General features: G+C 43.0%; 1 protein-coding gene across 18 annotated transcripts in view; it reads left to right on the top strand.

The window, feature by feature from the left end:
• Positions 1 to 17,656, top strand: part of Ablim1 (actin binding LIM protein 1) — a 277,478-nt gene extending 259,822 nt beyond the window's left edge. For 7 of the 18 annotated variants that reach the window (XM_047553301.1, XM_047553300.1, XM_047553305.1 and 4 more), the window contains 10 exons: positions 1,041 to 1,088; positions 3,863 to 4,009; positions 6,136 to 6,227; positions 7,494 to 7,599; positions 8,404 to 8,468; positions 9,266 to 9,326; positions 9,844 to 9,851; positions 10,643 to 10,717; positions 11,501 to 11,581; positions 13,226 to 17,656. In XM_047553301.1, coding sequence (XP_047409257.1) covers positions 1,041 to 1,088; positions 3,863 to 4,009; positions 6,136 to 6,227; positions 7,494 to 7,599; positions 8,404 to 8,468; positions 9,266 to 9,326; positions 9,844 to 9,851; positions 10,643 to 10,717; positions 11,501 to 11,581; positions 13,226 to 13,339 — 797 coding nt within the window. In that variant the 3' untranslated portion in view covers positions 13,340 to 17,656. The remainder of the gene's footprint in view (positions 1 to 1,040; positions 1,089 to 3,862; positions 4,010 to 6,135; positions 6,228 to 7,493; positions 7,600 to 8,403; positions 8,469 to 9,265; positions 9,327 to 9,843; positions 9,852 to 10,642; positions 10,718 to 11,500; positions 11,582 to 13,225) is intronic. The other 11 variants (XM_047553307.1, XM_047553313.1, XM_047553311.1 and 8 more) reach the window with 2 other exon arrangements.
• The last annotated feature ends 2,024 nt before the right edge of the window (positions 17,657 to 19,680 follow it).

The following is a 19,680-nucleotide window of genomic DNA, read 5'->3' as shown; positions in this document are numbered from 1 at the left end:
TTAAATTTCAGTAAATCTTGGAAACCATTGTTCTACATTTGGGGGATTTTGACTTTCCTGGATGGAGAATATCTACTTCAATTAGGAAGCTTCCTGCCTATTTCTGAGCCCATCAAATCATATATCATTCCATTCATAGAAAGAGAGAAGTCAAACAGCCACTCACAAGTATCCAAACACGACTTGCTTTTTCTTTTAAGCATTGAATAATTTAATCAAACACTAAAATAATTTTGATGAGCTAGCAGTTAGTTTGACTAATTAAGACTAGTGGAAAAGAACCACCTAGGAAAATGAATTTGGCTAATTAATTAACGAAGAACACCCCACCATGATACAGTATCCGAAAGAAACTTTTGGAAATTTCCTGAATTTTTGCAGCTAATGTGAAATGGTTGCATAATCATATGGGGTTCTATATGAACACGTGAGTAGTGTTTAGTATCTCCTTCATTTTTCTTTCTTCATTTAAAAAAAAAATTTGGCCTATAAAAATTCAGATTCTTCTGAGCATCCCATCAGTACACCGAGCTAGCCTTGCACATAGAAAGTGTGTCTGTGTTTAAAAAAATACTCTTGATTGTTCTACATTGCTTTTCACTGTTCCACTCATTAATTGAAAAAGTAAATTGAGCCTCTGGTATCTACTGGGAGCTCAATTTCTAGACAGTAGCAATTTGGGGATTTTTTTTCCCCAAACTGGTTATGTCTTCCCCACCATCCAAGTGCTTCCACTGCTTGCGTTTCTTCCTGTTTTAATTCCACTTTCAGTGAAGTATGTATTTGAAATAAATGGCTCATGAATAAGTTACATCTCTCAATATGCTAAGGTGTATTACAAAGGCTTCCAGATCACCTTTCTACAGTAATTCACTCATTTCTGTAATCTTCCAATGAGCGCCATCTTTGTAATACAAACATTAGCTTTCTGGGTTATTTTTGTTCAGGAGTCTTCAGTTTGGTTTGCCCTTTGGTTGATTTGTTTTTCCATCGCTGAACTGGTTCCCATAATCACACACCTTTGCTTTTCATTTTCACAGATCAAGGGATCAACATTTACCGAAAACCACCCATCTACAAACAGCATGGTAAAACTTGCTTTCCTCCGCGTAGTTTTAAGTAGCAGAGTCTGCTGGTCTCCTCTTTGCTGTCTCCTGAAAGGCTTAATTGCTGCTGCTTTTGAGAATCAAACTGGGGCATCCAGCATATTATGACTTTTTGGTACAATAAGATGCAAATACTGTGAAATTGACTTTCCTGGATGGAAAATACTTGGCTGGATTAGGAAGCTTCCCACCTATTTCTGAGCCCATTAGGCCATGTCATTCGAGTCAGAGAGAAGGGAAAGTAGTGGTCACAATGGCCCACAAGCATCCTAACAAGATTTTTTTTTTTTTTTTTTTAGCATCAAATAATATAACCAAACCCTAAAATAATTTTAATGTGCTTTTGGTCAGTTTGACTAATTAAAATTAATGAAAAGAAGACACTTAGAAAAATTAATTTGGCTAAGCCTATGTGGACCTAGTTACCCTAGTCCCCTGACTTTTCTGAGGCATGTCAATGTCTCACCATGCAATGGATGGGACACAAGCTAACGGATGGTGACCCTGCTCCCAGCTCCTATCTACTTGGCTCTGTGATATCATGCCATCCCCCTGTGCTTCAGTTTTCTTATCCATAAGGACCTCTGAGTTGAAACAGTTTGTCTCGGACATTCCTGCAAACTAAGAATTACTAGAGTGGATTTTTAATTGTGTTTTCCTGTACTGAACTATAGCTATTTTTTAACCCCAGAAATCACCTTACTTCCTGTAAATCACATTTTCCTCCACTGTTGTTAGGTCTCTATGCATTTATCTGCCATGAATTCTTGTGAGTAGAGAGAGAGGTGATAGTCAAAACTGGCCTTCTAGTGATTTCGGAAAATTTTACAGAGGTTGTACCTGGAAATTTGAAGGCTGACTTTAGAATCCAGTTGCCATTAATAAGTTGTTAAGAATTAGGATGATATGAAAAGCAAAGTAGAAAATACACTAGGAAAAAATATTAGGCCAAAATTTTGGAGAAAAAAAGACAGTGTGTATTGGGATGGTTCTAGAGCTATGTTTTCTTCCTCATTATTTTTCAAGGTTTTACATCACGTGCTTGCCTTTTAAGTTTGTTAACATTGTTTTTGTTTTTGTTTTTTTATGGTTTAATGTCTTCCACACACTCATTAACATGTGAATGTTTAACTACTGACTTCACCAATTCTAATGAGTAAGTACTGTTTGAAGTCATGCTTTTTTGTTTTAAAGTAAGAATAAGATTCCCAGAATTTGACTTATCAGTGAGATTTAAAAAAAAAAAAAAAAAAATTAGAATCTTTAGACCCTGTCTCTTGGAACAAATAATTAGGATTTAAGGAGATTGGATTAAGTGAGTCTTGATTTGGAAGGAATTGATTGACTTTCTTCAATATTTGCTTTGAAGTACTTTGCTTTTAGTCTGTTGTAATTAATAGTAGCACAGACACAGCAGTGTTTGCCAAAGAAAGGAAAGTCAGCTGTTCAGTGCCAAAGAAATAGATGTCATGCCCCAAACTGCAGTCTGCCCTGACGTTTTGAGGAAAGGCTGGGTCTAAATGAAGTCACACTCTTTGTGTGTGATGCAGAATTTTGATCTTTCCTTTGCTAATATGTTTCGTGTCTCTCAAAAGGGACTTAGTGTGCAGTGTTTCCTGAGGTTAGAGATTCTGAGACACTGCTCCATGCCCTGCCAGATTCTACCCCTTATTGTTGGGTGACTTTGGTCAAGTCATGCAAGTCAGTTGAGACCCAGAAGGTTACTGGAAGGATGGGGATATTGGAGCTGAAGACTCAGAAGGTTATTTCCAGATTTCTAAATATATGAACCCAGGAGGAGCAATTATTTAAGACATTATAATTGTTTTGAAATGTTTAGTAACTCCCAGGCCAGTTTGCAAAATTAGCCAGAATCAGGACCAACCATTTCACCTGGTTTGTTTTGCTCCAACTCTGGGCAGTTTCAGTGCCCTGAGCCTGTGAATCCTCCTTCAAACACAGCCACTAAGGACTCCCAGCTAATGTTGATGCTAGTTTGGCTTTCATTGTTTTCAAGTTGGTTCACTCACTTGTTTGTACAGACCCTCAAACAAAACAGTGAGTGGGGATGGTATACGTAAATCACAATGCTAAATTCCGGCAAGCTGGAAGTGGATTTCTCCATTTCCATTTCTCCCAAGATACAAGGACCCATATGTAGCATATAAGGATGAAGATGAACTGGACCAATATATTTGTGGCTTCTGGCCAAAGCTACCATCCTTCTGAAGATGAATGACTACAGTAAAATGCCATCATCATGCTTTAAACTCTTTAACTTCAAATTTCTAACTCAAATTTCTATTTATCCAAATTTTCTAATTCCAAAAATAATTATTTACTCTCAGAGAATAATTAGGACTGAATTTTCTATGATGGTATAAACATTCTGTATCTATACTGTCCTATACAGTAGCCAGTAATCACATTTGACTACAGAGCACCTGAAATACAAATAATACAACCAAAGAACTGAATTTTAAGTTTGTTAATTTGTTGTTTTAATTTTATTTATTTAGATTTAAATAGAGCAAGCATTGGACAACACAGCTATAGAACAAGGATTTTTGGTTGTAGGACAGACATAGAGTGAATCTTTGCTTCTAACATGAAGTAAGGAAAATGAGTTGAATTGTCATGGTGATAGAACTTTCTGGAATTGAAACTTCTGCCCAATAATGAGAAAACTGTGTCGGTGGGGTTGTGCCACCCCTACCTTACAGACTAATAGCTAAGCAACCCTGGTTCCCATCCAGATGCAGCTGCCTCGGCAGCCCAGAGCAAGTCCTCAGAAGATATCATCAAGTTTTCCAAGTTCCCAGCAGCCCAGGCACCCGACCCCAGCGAGATACCAAAGATTGAGACGGACCACTGGCCTGGTCCCCCCTCACTTGCCGCCGTAGGTATGCAACTAATGCAGCTAAGTCATATTGACAAATTGCTAAGGGAGCCAAACATGAGATGCTTGGAAAGGTACAAGAACATGTGTCCAATCTTAAAGACTTTAAGGAAAGTACAACCCAGAGGCAGAATAGTGAGAAGAACTAATGTGGCATTAGTTTGTGTGCAAGTTGCTTCAGTCACAGAAATGCATCTACCAGGGCATGTCTCTAACCAAACTCACTGAGATCCAGAACTGGTCTAAAACGGATGGTTTGCACAGACAGAGTTATCACTGTAAAATCAACCGTTTTGAGCACGGTTGAGTCAGAGATTCATGGCAAAAGGATTGTTCTGTATAATCAGAGTCTAGTGGGTGGGTTTGCTGAGTGTCCATGGCAGTGTGACTTCTTTTGGTTCCATTTGTTTTAGACTATATCTGGGTTGTAGCTACAGTTCTCTTAACAAGCAGTTGTAATGCTGAAGCACTTTAACTTTCTTGCAAGATCATGTTCTCCATTGCTAAGGAGTGCTGTTACAGAGTAGAAGATGTTCTGAAATAGCGAGTGAGGTGATGTAACTTTACATCTGTCATCTCCATGAATCCTGTGCTAAAATGTCACTTTGGAGCCATTTCATCCTTTTCTTTATGCTTTCCAATCATGTCTGTGTCTTTAATGTTTTGTCAGTAGTGAAATCACTCAGCCCCCAAAGGGATATTAACAAACACAGAAGCGAATACTGAAAATTCAGTGAGTCAGCCTTACAAAGGCATGACTATATCTTATCACATTTCTATTGACAACCTGAAAGGCCTTCAATTTTCCAATATTTCCTAATCTTCTGCATCAGGCTATTTTTATCAAGTTCTTTGAGGTATAAGTTTTACAGGCAATATAATTGGATTTTAAAACAACTGATATTTATAGAAATTGTTGAAGGGAAAATCTACTTAGTTCATTATTCATAAGTATCTTATAGTTACGTTGATGAGATTTGTTTAATTCTTACAAAGTTGAATCTCTTAGTTTTTATTAGAGTAAACTAAAGAGAGAAAATTGACATTGACATTTATGATTTTAAGAACTAAGAATGTGCTAATCTGTGCCCTTCGGGAAGTCTGTGGGGCCATGTGCTTCCTATTCAGTTGTATTGCTGAGCAGGGACTTGAAGGCAGCTAAGCTTTTGCAGAGAAGGAGAATTAAATTTTTATTGTTGAAACTATCATCACTAAATAGTTTAAAGTTCCTTAGGGCTCCAAAATGAGGAAAATGTCTGGTCCATTAATCTGAATGATGAAAACTGAGACTATTAGTTGAGTTTATTTTGATTAGATTAGCAAACTTTCCTGTTTCCTCCCACAGCCAGATTAATCCAAGCAATTTAGGAAAAACAACAATTATCTTAATCTTCCAACCATTCCAACGGATTCCTCCTTTCCATTCCCTGTCTCCCCTTTTCCAGGAAATATAAAAACAGTATGCAATTTTTAAAATACAGTAATTTTTAGCTTTATTGGCACTGCTTTTACATAACTATTGGTAGAAAATTCTTTTATGGTCATTTTTTAAAGCACGAGATACAGAAAAGTTAGAAACCCATTCCTTGAAAGACACAAATACATATGATTTGTAATTAATTTACTAAGGGTAGGTAACAGTGATAGTATTCTGAAAAGTCGAAATCCTCCGAGAAAGAGAAAACCACACGATTTTTAATCTTGTCATAAGACAGAAACTGTCTTATAGATTTGTTGGTATGTAGGTAAATTCAGATTCCTCTTTATTTAAAAATTGACCTCTGGGACATTAGCTGGGGATGCCCCTCCCATTCACTGTGGTGAGCCCTGACCCATGGTTAATCTGATGACTTAGGCTCAGGGAGGTGGCAAACCAGTTCTAATTGAGCAGAGCATTGGTGGGAGTCACCAACACATTGGACTGGCTTGTCAAAGGGGCCCACCTTCCTAGAAAAGCCACCTGGGCTAGTGGATTAGTGGTGGGCATCTTTCCCCCTGTCTTGTCCACTTCAACTTGTTAAGGACCACTGCTCAGCTTGCCAGCCCACCAGTTGAACACAGATGGACTAGTCCGTTAAGATTCTCTTGTCGTGGGGCTGACGTGAGAAGTTGTCTTTGCTGTGGAATTAGGAACTGACATGAGACGCAGATCTAGTGGCAGAGAGGAAGATGAGGAGGAGCTCCTGAGACGCCGGCAGCTTCAAGAAGAGCAGTTAATGAAGGTTTGTCCTTACACTACCTTGCAGCTGTCTTCAATTCTAATTCAATACAATTTGTAACTTTTTCAATAACTACTATGTACAAGCCACTAAGACAGGCAAGAGGTGGTCCCAACCCCTTGAGGCTTATAGCCCAGTGAGACATGACATACGTAAACTTTAATAAGGACTTTGCACTGCCTTTAGAGGCGATGACATGGAGGCTGGAGGTCAGAGGGCTGTGGAAAGGTTGGAGATGTGACTGTGTGGGGTGGGCTGCAGAGCATGTGTAGAAAGGATACAGGAGGGCGGGTAGGTGAGGTGTGCATCTGGAGCCTGCAGGCTCTGCTGGAGGAAGTCTCTTAGGATCGAACATTTCTCCAAGTCTCTCCGCAGAACTCGGGGGATCTTATGCATATCTAGAGCAGGAGAAAAGAAATCAAGGGGACTGCCACCAAAAAGTGCCCGTCATATCCTCCTTCCTCTAGCAAGGGCCTGCCACAAATCAGAAGAAAGGCTGATCATAAACTGCCCCACCAATAAGGGCTGATGCAGCCCTTGAAATGATGTTTTCCAAAGATATGAGAAAAGCACATAGCATGAATTATATGGGGGGAAAGGATATAAAGTATAATCCAAATTTTGTATAAAACATGTATAAAAAATAGATGGATATAAATCAGAAATGGTGTTACCTCTGAACAGCAGATTATGGGTTCATTCTTTCCTTCCAGATTGTCTAGAATATGTACAATAAGCACATACTTATTTTCTTTTTTGCTTTTAAACCAATGCAATTTTTTTTAAGGATTTGTTCCCTATCTCCCCTTCCTATATCAAAAGTCCACCACAGGGTTGGGGATATAGCTCAGTTGGTAGAGTACTTGCCTTGCATACACAAGGACCTGGGTTCAGTCCCCAGCACCACAAAAAAAAAAAAAAAAAAAGGAAAAAAAAGTCCATCACACACTCACGTACACTTCCTGAGGTCACCCACTTTGGGGACGGCAAAGGAAGGAGAACAGCCTTCTGACAGAACCTGGCACAGGGAAAAGGAGCTGTGATATTGGGAAGGCTAAGAGGGGTATAGGATCCAGAACCTGTCCTGCTTTTTGAGGAACTTCCGGGCCCTGGATCTACCTGCATTCAGGCCCTGTAGGGTCAGGAACTTCTTACAAGATCTTCTGCAAAGAAACTAGTTCCATGAAAGTAATCGCAGATTTTGCTTTCATTTTTCTTTTCTTTTTTCTTTTCTTTCTTTTTTTTTTTTTTTTTTTTTTCTGTGCATAGCTTAACTCAGGCCTTGGGCAGTTGATACTGAAGGAAGAGATGGAGAAGGAGAGTCGGGAAAGAGCATCCTTGTTAGCCAGCCGCTATGATTCTCCCATCCACTCAGGTGAGCAGCAGACCCTTCCTTGCATGAGCTGAGAGCTGGTGCCTGCCTGGCCAGTTGCACAAGAGGCAGGACCCCTTATGGTGATCTCCAGAGTTCCTTCTAATCCTGAGATTCTGTTCTATATGAATATGTAGCACCGAACCTCTGTAGATCAAACAATGAAGAACTCAAAAAAAATGTAACACCATGTTCAAAGATGGAGGTGTTAAGTTGCAGAACCAGAATTTAAACTCAGCAGCCTATCAGCCTTCCATGCCCTTGACAGATGGGATACCCTAGACCAGGCCTCCCAGGAGCCCAGTGCCTAGCCAGTAGGTCTTTAAATGGTTGGTTTCCAGGTCAGTTACTGCTGCCATATCACTGGGGCAGGGGCCCTTGTGTTCAGTTATCCCTGGGTTTGAAACCTCATTCAGCTCTGAGTTGAGTGACCTCTGGTGGAATACTTCTCTTCACTCCTATTTCTTCTTTTGTAAAATGGAAATAATAATCATATTATTAGGGCACTGAGGACACAAGGAGATAATGCCTGTCAAGCACTTAGATGGGGGCCAGAAGCACAGCTCCCTTCGGCCCTGCTGGCTCTGTGTCATTCTTTCCCTGCCCTTCCATAATAATGTCACTGTTATGATACCATTCCCTGGGTCCCTCAAATGTGGTGGCATTTTGTGAACATTTGAGCCCAGTATCACTTGAATTGTTTTTGTTAAATCTCTTCTGCAAAGGAAGCGGATACACTGTCAATGTCATTAAAGAACTAGATTTCTGCTATCCTGACGATGGCTTTTTTACCTTTTTCTCACTTAGCGTCATATGCTCCATCATCTAAAACATCATCTCTTCCTGGCTATGGAAAAAATGGGCTTCACCGGGTAAGATTTCTCTCCCATTGGTGGTTTCTTTGTGCATTCCCTCTTCAGTCCTAGTTCAAGTTCTGCCATGTGGTCTGAATACATCTGACTCTTGATCTGAGCGTTGGATTGTAATGAAATCGACGACCTCCATGGTCACCTTGCAAATCACTTTGAGGTCCAGGCAAAGTGCAGTATTTCTCTTGAGAGAAGAAATTGGCTTTAAATACATGAATGGCCTATGGAAATTTAAGGGGAGACTAGATTAGTGTGGCAGACATTGTTACAGTGCAGCAAAGAGTAACTGAGTCTTTTTTGGACCGGGATTGAATCTAAGGGCGCTTAACCACTGAACCACATACCTAGCCCACTTTGAGACAGGACCTTGCTAAATTGCTGCAGCTGGCTTTGAACTCACCATCCTCCTACCGTAGCCTCCTGAGCCACTGGGATTACCAGCCTGTGCATTCCTGCCTGGCTTTGTGTTGTTATTTCTGCTATGAAAAGAAAGTTTCTTGAAATTGTTCTCCCCACAAACCAAAGAGCACTTGTAATTCTGTAACTACCTATGGAGATGTATTTTTATTTATCAACAAGAGCTATTTGCTTAGCAGGGGCCTACTGAGCAATAGCAATAGAAGTACTTCAGCAAAGATTTTATAGTTGCAAGGGAATAAATAGGAGAGATAAAGAATGAGAGTCCAGGAAATGAGCCTGGGAAGGATTCTTAGGATTTTGTAAATCCTGTCTTTCTTTCCACCTGACTCTGAGGTAATCACTGTGAAGTTTTTCTAATGATGCGTTTTGCCTCATTCCAGCCTGTTTCCACGGACTTTGCTCAGTATAACAGCTACGGAGACGTCAGCGGGGGAGTGCGAGGTGAGGCTCTCTCTGCCAGGCTGACATGGCAGCATCTGCCCAGGTGGCCGAGTTCCCTGGAGACTGTGCAGCCTGCAGGCACGGCCTGCCTGTGTGCTGGGCTTCATCCCCCAGTAGGGTCACAGCTCTCTTCTGTGAGCCAGCACAGCAAGTACTAAAATCTAGAGGGTCTCTAATGAAATAAAACCAGGAGAATTCATTCATTTCCTACTGGGTGCTGAGCACTCTGTTAGGTTCCTGGAGATACAGCAATAAGGGAGATACAGCTCCCACCCTCAAAATGCATAGGGCAAGGAAAGAGAAAAGAAGGATGCTTTTACCGATTCCTAAAGCTGGAGTTGGCATTTCCTGCTTCAGGGAAGCCTGCGGTACAGCGTGGGCAGAGTCTAGGAGTAGGAAAACAACATAGTTTGCTGGGGACTATTTTAGGAATTGTAGTAGAATACGGGCTCTCTGGGAAAGGCTCCACGTTTTCCCACGGTCTTTCCCTGATATTTTCTTTTCCTTTGCTTTTCAGACTACCAGGTATGGACCACTTTGCCCTTTGTGAATTGACCACACCTGCAAGGCAGCCATTTCTCAATCCAGACTGCTTGCCCCAGGGGAATGGTTTCTGCTGAGAAGATGTGTAATGTGGTTGAGTTGTCTAATCATTGCTCCATAGCTGTGAAGCTCAGGCATACCTGGTGCCCAGGTCAAACTGTCCCTGCAGGCCATAGGGACGTGGCATGAGCCAGGTCAGGTGTGGAAGGACTCTCTTGCTCTGTCTTGGGAAAATTCTCTCTAAGTTGAGAGCAGACCAACATCAAGGGTCAGCTCATGTGCAGTGTTTTTGTTTTTCTTTTAGTTACAACTAAAAGACACTCAGGTGTTGACCAACAGAAAGGAATGGTTTGCTTTCAGACTATTCCTTTTTCTCTGGAAGTTTTTTTTTTTTTTTTTTAAGTAGGGAAAAGTGGTCCTGGGGATTGAACCCAGAGCCTCATGAATGCCAGGCAGACTCTCTACCACTGAGCTCCGCAGAACAGCCCTAGAACAACAACAACAACAACCACAAAATAGTGCAAGGAAAACTAAGCCTAAACTGAGAAATTAGTCTATAGTTATTAAGCCAGGATCTTGTCCCAACTTGATTTCAGAAGAAATTCCTGCTCTTGTTCACTAAGAATCTCATTCTGAAAAATACATGGTAAGGAATATGACTCATCTATAAAATGGCTAGATGAGACCCCCACCAGGAAGTTTGGGAGCCCACAGAGTCCTCCCTTGAGCTCCCCTATTCTGTGCTCATCCCTGAACTAGCATTTCTGCTGCAGACCCTCCCAGATGGCCACATGCCTGCAATGAGAATGGACCGAGGAGTGTCCATGCCCAACATGTTGGAACCAAAGGCAAGTATGGCTGTTCTGTTTCCTCTCATGCAGGGATGACATGGTTCTAAAAAGATTTGGTTTCCTGTCTTTTCACCATTTTCCAAGTGTAAGGGCAACTTTATTCTAGCCTGGGGTATCTAGGAGAGATGTCGTAAAGCACGGTGTCTTTCCATTTTTGCCGCAGTAAGTTTGCAGGTTTAAGCCCTTACTGCACTCGGTCCTGTGTGTTCTCAGTGAGATACTAGCCCTTCTCTTCCTTGGCCACCCTTGGGATGACTGGTCGCTCTAACTTCAGAACATTCTATGACCAAGGGCTTGTGCTCCCTGTCAGCCTTAACTGGGCTTATTTCAATGTGTCAGTTGCCAGAGCACTGCTTCTTGGCCTGCCTGGCTCCACAGATTCATGAACTAGTCATGGACCAAGATTGCTGAACCCGGCACAAATGTATCCTGCCATCTGACAGCACCACATAAAAGCCAGCATGTGTACCTACAATTTCAATTTTTCTCAGACTTTTGCCTTCATCCCCAATTCAGAGGAAGTTAGTGTTCTTGCGCCCAACCAAGCCCTCCCAAGGTACAGTGCTCTGTGAGACACTGGTGGGGAGTTGGGTTGGTTAAGAATCTGTCCCTGTTCCCTGGAGCTCCTGCTGGTCTTGAGAGATGGATTCCTTCTACTCCAATGCTGTCATGATAATCTCTCAGGAGCTCTACCTTGGAAGTGCTAGATTTTAAGTAGATTCTGCCTGTTACTAAAATGGACAGCAGTGTATTAGAAGAGGTGATTTCTTTCCTTCTCAGATATTTCCGTATGAAATGCTCATGGTGACCAACAGAGGGCGCAACAAAATCCTAAGAGATGTGGACAGAACCCGGCTGGAGGTAAAACAAAATAAAAATCTGGACCCAATTGCAGATTCCTATACATCCCCCCTGCAGCATCCCCAGAGAAATGTTGTTGGTTTTTTTTTAAGTGAAAACAAAAAATCATAAAGATAAATCTCATATTGTAAGTAGAACTAAGAGGTAACTAAAATCTCAGAGAATTTCTAATGAGCTAAAACCACAGAAACAAGTTTGCAAGCCTGTATCCATTGTTCTTATTATGTACTGAGCTATTAGACTTCTGGGGCTACAACAATAAGCCAGACTTGACCCCTGCCCTCAAAATACATATGGCAAGGAGGGATAGAGAAGACTGGGGTTTCTGGTGCCCACTCTAAATCTGGCATCAGGGAGGACAATAGTACAGCCCTTACATTTAAATGTATCTATACTTAGATCAGTATTTTTTAAAAGCCTGGAATGACATTTGGAACAACCCTTGAGACACAGTATGATTTTAGTCATTTTCTTTGGAAATTGGATACTACTATAATGAGAGCTAGGGATGCAGAATGGGTATCTCCATCTCTCTTCACATATCCCAGTTCCTCCTCTTCCCCTGACCCTGGGTTGAGCCCACTGGGAACTGGGAAGGAGCTCTCCGGAAGGAGGTTTATCCTGGACAAGTGTGTTTCGTGGCTGTTTCCGCATTCCTTGTGGAAGGGTTAGCTGGGTGCACATGCCCAAGGCCTCCTTAGATCTGGAGACTGATCTTTGTACTTTTCCATCTGGATGGTTTAGTTAAAAAAAAGTCTGGCTGCCAGTCTTCAGGAAGAATCATTACTGCTGTCTGACAAAAGGCAATGCCTTTGTAGAAGAGGACAGGCTGACCCAGAGAATACCAGCCCCCAGGTCCTAAGGGGACTGTTCTAGAAGCAGTGGCAGACAGGAGGTCTCCCCAGCAGAGCACACGTCTACCTTCTCTCCCATTGATGAGCCAGGAAGAATCCCCAGGGCTCCCAGGGACCACCCTGGACATTTCTTTCTGGTTGGCTTTATGTTGCCATGGTCAACTTTCTCTACATCCCAAGGAACTTACATGGAGTCACCTCCAGCATCAGAAATCACCTTCCCGTGCCCCGTCACTACTCAGTGTGGGTTTTACACTGAATTATAACAGGATCAGTAATGCTCAGCCAGCTCCTCCATCTGGTGGAAAGGGCACCTCACCTGACCTAGTAACGAGTATCAGAAGTTACCTCCTCTCCTGTTGTTTGGCCTTCCTCTTCAAAATGATGACAGTGTTCCTCAGTATCTGCAAGGGATTGGTTCCAGGACCTCCCTGCAGATCCCAAAATCTGTGGGTGCGCAAGTCCCCTATAAGAAATGATATAATATTTACATATTATCTTAACTTCTGCTGTATACTTCAAATCACCTCAGATCATATATAATACCTAATACAATGTACATGGCTGTTATACCATGTTGTTCAGGGTAAATGGCAAGGAAGAAAGTCTACACGTGTTTAGTACAGATGTAATTTCTATGGTTGTCATTTATCTGCAATTGGTTGAACTGAGGATGCGGAACCCACAGATGTGGAGGACCAGCTGTATCTGTGAGCTAGAGAGCAACTCTCCAGCAGGCCACTTGCGTGTCCATCAGGACTGACTACCACTCTGTTCTCTCTCTCCCCAGCGCCATTTAGCCCCAGAAGTGTTTCGGGAAATCTTTGGGATGTCCATACAGGAGTTTGACAAGTTACCTCTTTGGAGACGCAACGACATGAAGAAAAAAGCAAAGCTCTTCTAAGTCCCACACATAAGCGGCAATTAGCAAAAGGACTGGCATTGGGGGCGTGGCCTACCACGTTATACTAAGGCCCAGACTTGATTGGAGAATTTATAAACTGCCATCCCTCAGCAACAGCAAAAAGGGAAATTCTGGTGACAACACCCATGAGCCAAACACTGGGCCAACCAACAGTAACACATGCCAAGCAGCCATGGGTAGAGATTTCTATGTTTCCAAAATCAGCAGTAGTGTCCACATGTGACCTTTTCTCATGACCACGTGTCCACAACAGGAGCTTCTTCCTTTCTCCTTTTATTTTCCTTTAACTGTTGTCCAACATAGTGCTGACTGTAGTGATAAGAGCCAGCAAGTGCCCTTAGGATGTCGCACAGGAAGAAACAGTTGTACTAATTCCAAAGTATGAACATATTTATTACATAGCACTGTGCTAAGCAGGAGTCTGAGGAGCGCAGCCACGTGGTAGCAGCAGTTTTGCACACGCTTTTCCTTGTCGGCCTCTAGCAGCTTTGTCTGAGCTCTGGCAAGAATAGAAATCAGTCAGGGAACCGGGAAGGTCTGATTGAATGGCTGAATATCAGCAAAATAGTGGTTTTGAACAAGCTCCTTGTTCTCTCCTGTTTGCTGGGACCTGGTTGGCAAATTGCTTTGCCATTACTAGAATTTTTTGAAAGAGGAAAGAAAAGGAAAAGGAATGAAGGAAACCCTCCCTGAACTCTTTTTCTGCTTCAAATAGTGTAATGATTCTTCCTTCTCGCCAAGAACAGGAGCTGGCTTGGGCTCCACCTTTACAAAGAAAGGAAAGACGAGAATTGTCTCCCGACTGGCCCAGTTGCATGCAGTGAGGTGATTTTTTGTCCGTGGGTCATATCACTCTTAGCAAAAAAAATCCATGTTTTGCCCCAAATGCAAGTTCTAACACTCAGTGTCCCCTGCTCTCCGTCTGGCATCCTATGAATCAGATCAAGTCCATACTGATTTTATTTTTTAAGGTCTTTTCAATAGTAGGTTAAGCAAAGGCACGTTTCCTCTTAAATATCTGCAACTCCAAAGTAGATTACATCCAATCAATTTAATTTGGCCTTTTCAGCTTTCCTCCTTGTTTAGCACTGTTGACTTAAGTGTGAGTGTGTGCACGTGCGTGCCTGTGCGTGTATGCACGCTTAACTCACCCAGGGAAGTTCTGTGGGTTTGCATGTGCTTTTTTAATTTCTGCTTGAATGTTTGTCACACTGTGCTGCCACTTCTAAGGGACATTTTGTACAAGTGCATGTGACTCAAAGATCAAGAGTGAGGCTAAGCTGTACCCTCCATGTCGCCTCCTTCAGGGGTGAGTGTTGGTGCTTAGAAGCCAGCACACAGGCCTAGGTAGCTCATGGCTGGATCAGGCTGCAGGCCATGCAGGTTGGATGAAGTTGGTTTGGAGCTCAAAGCATCCTGCCAGAGTCCTCATACTCTGCAACTGTCAACTCAAATTGGAGCCTAGCCTCAGCACAATGCTGGCATGTCCTAGCTCTTGCTTTGCCCTGGGAGAGTGTAGGAGAGGGGACTATGGCACATTTGTAGTGTTTCCCTACCACAATCATTAACATGGCGACCAAGTGGGTCCCAGCACTCAGCCGGTGGAGAGGCTAATGGAGACAATAAAGGACCCACCATGTCATTAGTTAATGAGTCATCACCCATGAACACGCAGATCAAATGCCAGTGTGAGAAAAATGAAGGTATTTGGAAACCTGGGCACAATCGGGTGGTTTTTCTAAATTTTCTCTCTTGATCCATGTGAAAGAGGGTTTTGTCATGAAAGATGGAAATTAGACTGGAAGAAGGAACAGTCCTCCTATTTATGTTAGAGACCCAGAGTTAAAGGCCCTATGGTTGCAATAACTTTAAAAAACTGGACCCTAGATTCTGCTCCCAATAATGACACCCAGTTCTTCTTGTGTTTTCTGAACTCAGTTTTGCATCCAACTTGAAAATCAAAAAACTTCTTTTCCTACCAAGCATAGTAGTTCACTTAAACTCTGTATCATTCAAAGATACATTACTGGAAAATAACAGTAGTCTCTTGCCTGCTCTTGGCTACTGGAAACCCTCACATGGAATAGCTCCCCTGCACCATTCCCTAGCAGAAGGTTCCAGCTGGAAGAATGGGTTGAGGACAACCTGGTTCTAACTGCCAGATCTGCTGTAAGGGCTACAATGCCTTATCTGTTTGGTTAAACTGGGTTCAGCATCCTTGACCTTGAAATATCTAGACCACAGCACAACAGATAGATGTTCTCCATTTAACCCTGTGCTGTACTGCATGGGAAAATTCCAATTGCTAACATGAATTAAAGTAACTTGTTCACCTCTAGAAGAAGAATTATATACCTGGCAAGCTTGGTGCATATATTAAGGGCTACTTTTTTGAGCATTTGGCTTGTGACTTTGAAGCGCATACTGATTGCATGAAGTAGCAGGGGACTCTTTGACAATATGAGTCAGTGCTTCCTTTAAAATTTCTTCCAGAGAGCGCAGGCTATCACATAGTCTTCCTGTGTGATTTATTAGGAGATATGAAGAGCATTTGGCTAGCCATGCATCTGTATTTTGGTTTGGGGTTTGCTATTAAATGTTTTTAATGTGACTTCTTCAATAACTCAACATAAACTGCCTATTCTCTGAAATCTCAAAAAGAGAAACTAGAATGAATGAGTGCAGGGGTGGAGTGATTTTCTACCTGTAATCTGTTCTCCCCTGACCCTACTTCCAATGCCTCCAAGCTGAGTCTCCTCTTGAAGCACAGTCTACAGCAGTTGTTTCCGACTCTGGTCTTCTCCATCTCAGCCTGGAAAAACCCAGCTGGTAATATGTCTAAAACTCTCACCTAATTTCTTTACATTTTGAAGCAAACATCTTTTTGTAAGAATTGCTTCTCAGATGATGATATAAAATACATGTGCTTTTGCAAGTTTAAAAGAGTTTAACCACTCTCGACTAAGTACATTTCTCTAACAATCATGTACAGCAAATTTGGTGTGGCGTTCTGGGGTGTGTTGCAGGGGTGGGTGTGGCTCCAGGTTCTGCCCGCACAGAGCCCTGCTTCTGATTGTCATGAAAGATGGCGCACGGGAAATCAACTTTGTCCCATCAACCCTTCTGTGTCCTCTGAAGCAAGCACAGATTTATAAGTCACTTCTTGTGTACTTCTGTTAGCTATTGAATCTGTACTTTTAATGCCAGCCTTGATTTTATTTGATTTTTAAAGTTATTCTTCTTCTGATGAACCAAGTGTTGGTGTGCCCTTAAACTTGCTCTTTCATGGTCACTTTGGAAGAACCTTCCAGAAAAAGAGATCACTTAGGGCTTAAGATTTGCAATGATACCATCTAACAGTGACAATGTACACTAAGTAGATTCCCCACAACCCTGGGTTGGGAGAAAGAGAAAGCTTTAGTTTGGCATTAAAAAAAAAAAAAAAAATCACTATCCTTCCATTTGCTGCCCAGCAAGCAGAGGGAGATGGTAATGGGTATGTTCCGCATGTGGATTGTTAGGTTTTAATTAGGGCAAGTTTAACTTATGGCAAACTTAAAAAGAAAGAGGGAGGTGGTCAGTTTCAATGGAAACTCTCAACAGTGAATGTGTGCACAATAAAAATCAATCCAGAAATTTCTGACGCTTAGTGTAACTGAGTGGTGGTTGTGATCATCAATGGAATTCTCCCACACCTCTCCCAAGAGCACAGTTCCCATGAGTAACTTCCTGAGCCCACTAATCAAAGGTGGAAGGAGAGAACACAGTGTGTTACCATTCAGAAGCAGTGGAAACGCACCACGTCCTGGCTACACTTGTTTCTGTACTTTCGGAGAAGAGACAGTTGCCCACAGACTGATGTTCTTTGGGGGTTTGGTGTACAGTCTTGTCCAATGATATACGTGAGTCGTGTCCGTGTGTGACCAAGGGCCGGGCATTGAGGCTCTTGAGGTTCTTCATTTTAAGTTGGGTTTGTGGCTTTTTATCAACTGGTGAAAGGCACACAGCTCTTCCTGTCCTCCCCTTTGGGAAATAGAAAGCAGATGCTTAGAAGGAACGTCTTGAGATGCTGTGTCGTGTTCCCTGTGAAAGTGAGCCCGGTGTGTGTGTGCGCCCGAGTACCTTGTGCTGTGTGCACAGGAGGGGTGGCCGGCCTGTCTTCCTGTCGCTGAGCTGCACAGTCCCCACCTGCTCGGTGCTCCTGTTGCAAACAACACTTCCACGCTCCCTGGCCACTCCACCCCTCACCCTGCTGTACCACTGCTCGTGAATAAAGCCGTGTGCTTCATTCCTAAGCGCCTCTGTGTCTTTCATTTCTTCTCCCATGCTCCTTTTACCTGGCTGGGTGGCTCCCACCTGTAATCCCAGCAACTAGGGAGGCCGAGGGAGGAGGATGGTAAGTTCAAAGTCAGCCTCAGCAACTTAGCGAGGCCCTGAGCAACTTAGCAAGATCCTGTCTCAAAATTTAAAAAAATAAAAAGGGCTGGGGATGTGGCTCAGTGGTTAAGCACCCCTACTTTCAATTCCTGGTACCAAAAAAAAAAAAGAAAGAAAGAAAGAAAAAAAAAGAAAAAGAAAAAGGAAGTACCATTCCGATTTCCAAGAACCAAAACAAAATCAGAATGAAACGAAAACCCTGGGAATGCATTTCAATTACATAAGTTGGAAGGTAAGCCAATACATGAGAACATTTTCCAGCTCTGTTTATTGAATCATCTAGATATTGACCACACTGATTAGAGAAAGGAAAATACTTAGTCCAACTTTCACACTGTGCCGGTAAAACCGATGCTTGGTTCTGTTTGTGACACAGCAGTGACGGCATCATCCTTTGAACAGTACTGAGAATTTGAAGAGGCTTCAGGACAACGGCCTGTGAGTCACCAGGAGTGTGAGCCATGTTAGTAAAAAACTAAAATGCACCAGGAGAAAAGCATCTTCAAATCTTTGAATTCCCTGAATTACCAAACTGTACATGAAGAAATTCCAGATTTCAGTTTGTTTGATTTTAAGCTTGCCAGAAAATAGTCAAGGCGGCCTGGTCCAGCCACGGCCTTCGTTCTGTGCACCTGCTGAGTCTGTGCAGGGGCCTGTCATGCCAGCATTCACGCCGACCCTAGCCTGGCTGCAGGACACAGTTGTCCTCAAGATAGTTGAGTTTATTCCTGGAGAAACGGGCCAGGAGGCCCTGGCTCCAGGTCTGTGTTCTCACCTCTCTTCCACCAGCACCAACGCTGGTCCATAATCCCTCAGCCAGGAGTTGCTTTAGTCCCTGTTGTGAGTGCCTGTGGCATTTGGCTTTGGTGGCCACCTTTTCATTGGAAGTTGACTCCTGCCTCACTTCATGGCTAGCCCTCACTCAGAGCAAAGCTCACCTGCCTTTGTTGGGAGTCTAAGGACCTTCATGCCCAACCCCTTCCTCACCCCGCACCTGGTTCTCCTCCCTGATGCCCTGCCCTGGAATCTCACCACTGCAGATCCTGCGGACACACCACGCCTCTCCCCACCCACTCAGCTTGGCAGGTGACATCTCCTCTATACAATGCCCAGCTCTTCAAGGAGGAGGCCAGGGAAGAAGATCTGGCCCCAAGGAAAAGAGGTCCTGACCAGTGTTGATTAAAACCAGTTTCCCATCAACTCTTTGGAGCTACCCATGTGAATTTCCCATGGGCTCCATTTGCCCTGAATCAAAGATGAACACACATTCACACCCCTTTCCTGGGCCTGTCTTGATGGCCCAGCCCAACCAGCCCCAGCAAATTCTTTGCATGCTTATGTTTGAACCGCACGTTCTGTGCTTAGCAAGTGTTGTCTGGTACGGTTAGCTCTGCGTGTGTTTCTGCTTTTCAGTCGAACTCTAGGGATATCTCCATGTTGGGTGCCAGGCAGCCCAGCTTTGCCTCATTGTATCCCTCAGGACAATCCCAAAGGCAGAGAATGGTAGCTCTGCCATGGTAGTGAGGAAACCAAAGCTCAGAAGTTAATCGAACGTGCCCTGTCACTCAGCCAGTGAGCAGCAGAGTCCCGAGCATCCAGCCTCTTTCAAATCCCTTCCTCTTTTCCTTCAAGTCCCACTGCCTGTGAATTTCTGAGGAAAAGGACTGTGTCTCCCATTCTAAACCTCCCAGGGTCAATTCCATTCAGCCTGGCCATGAACCCCTTTACTACCACCAAGGGGTAGTTCCGAATGGCGGTTGAGAGGTTACTGGTTGGGTGTGTTAGGGCCAGTCATCTGGTATCACTAAGCCTCAGTTTGCTCCAGATGAGCATCAGAAGAATGTTGCTAAATTATAACATGTTGAGCACTTAGCACAGTACCC

This window comes from Sciurus carolinensis, chromosome 5 (genome assembly GCF_902686445.1).
Source record: "Sciurus carolinensis chromosome 5, mSciCar1.2, whole genome shotgun sequence".
Classification (NCBI taxonomy): Eukaryota; Metazoa; Chordata; class Mammalia; order Rodentia; family Sciuridae; genus Sciurus; species Sciurus carolinensis.
This window is presented reverse-complemented; position numbering and strand designations above follow the sequence as displayed.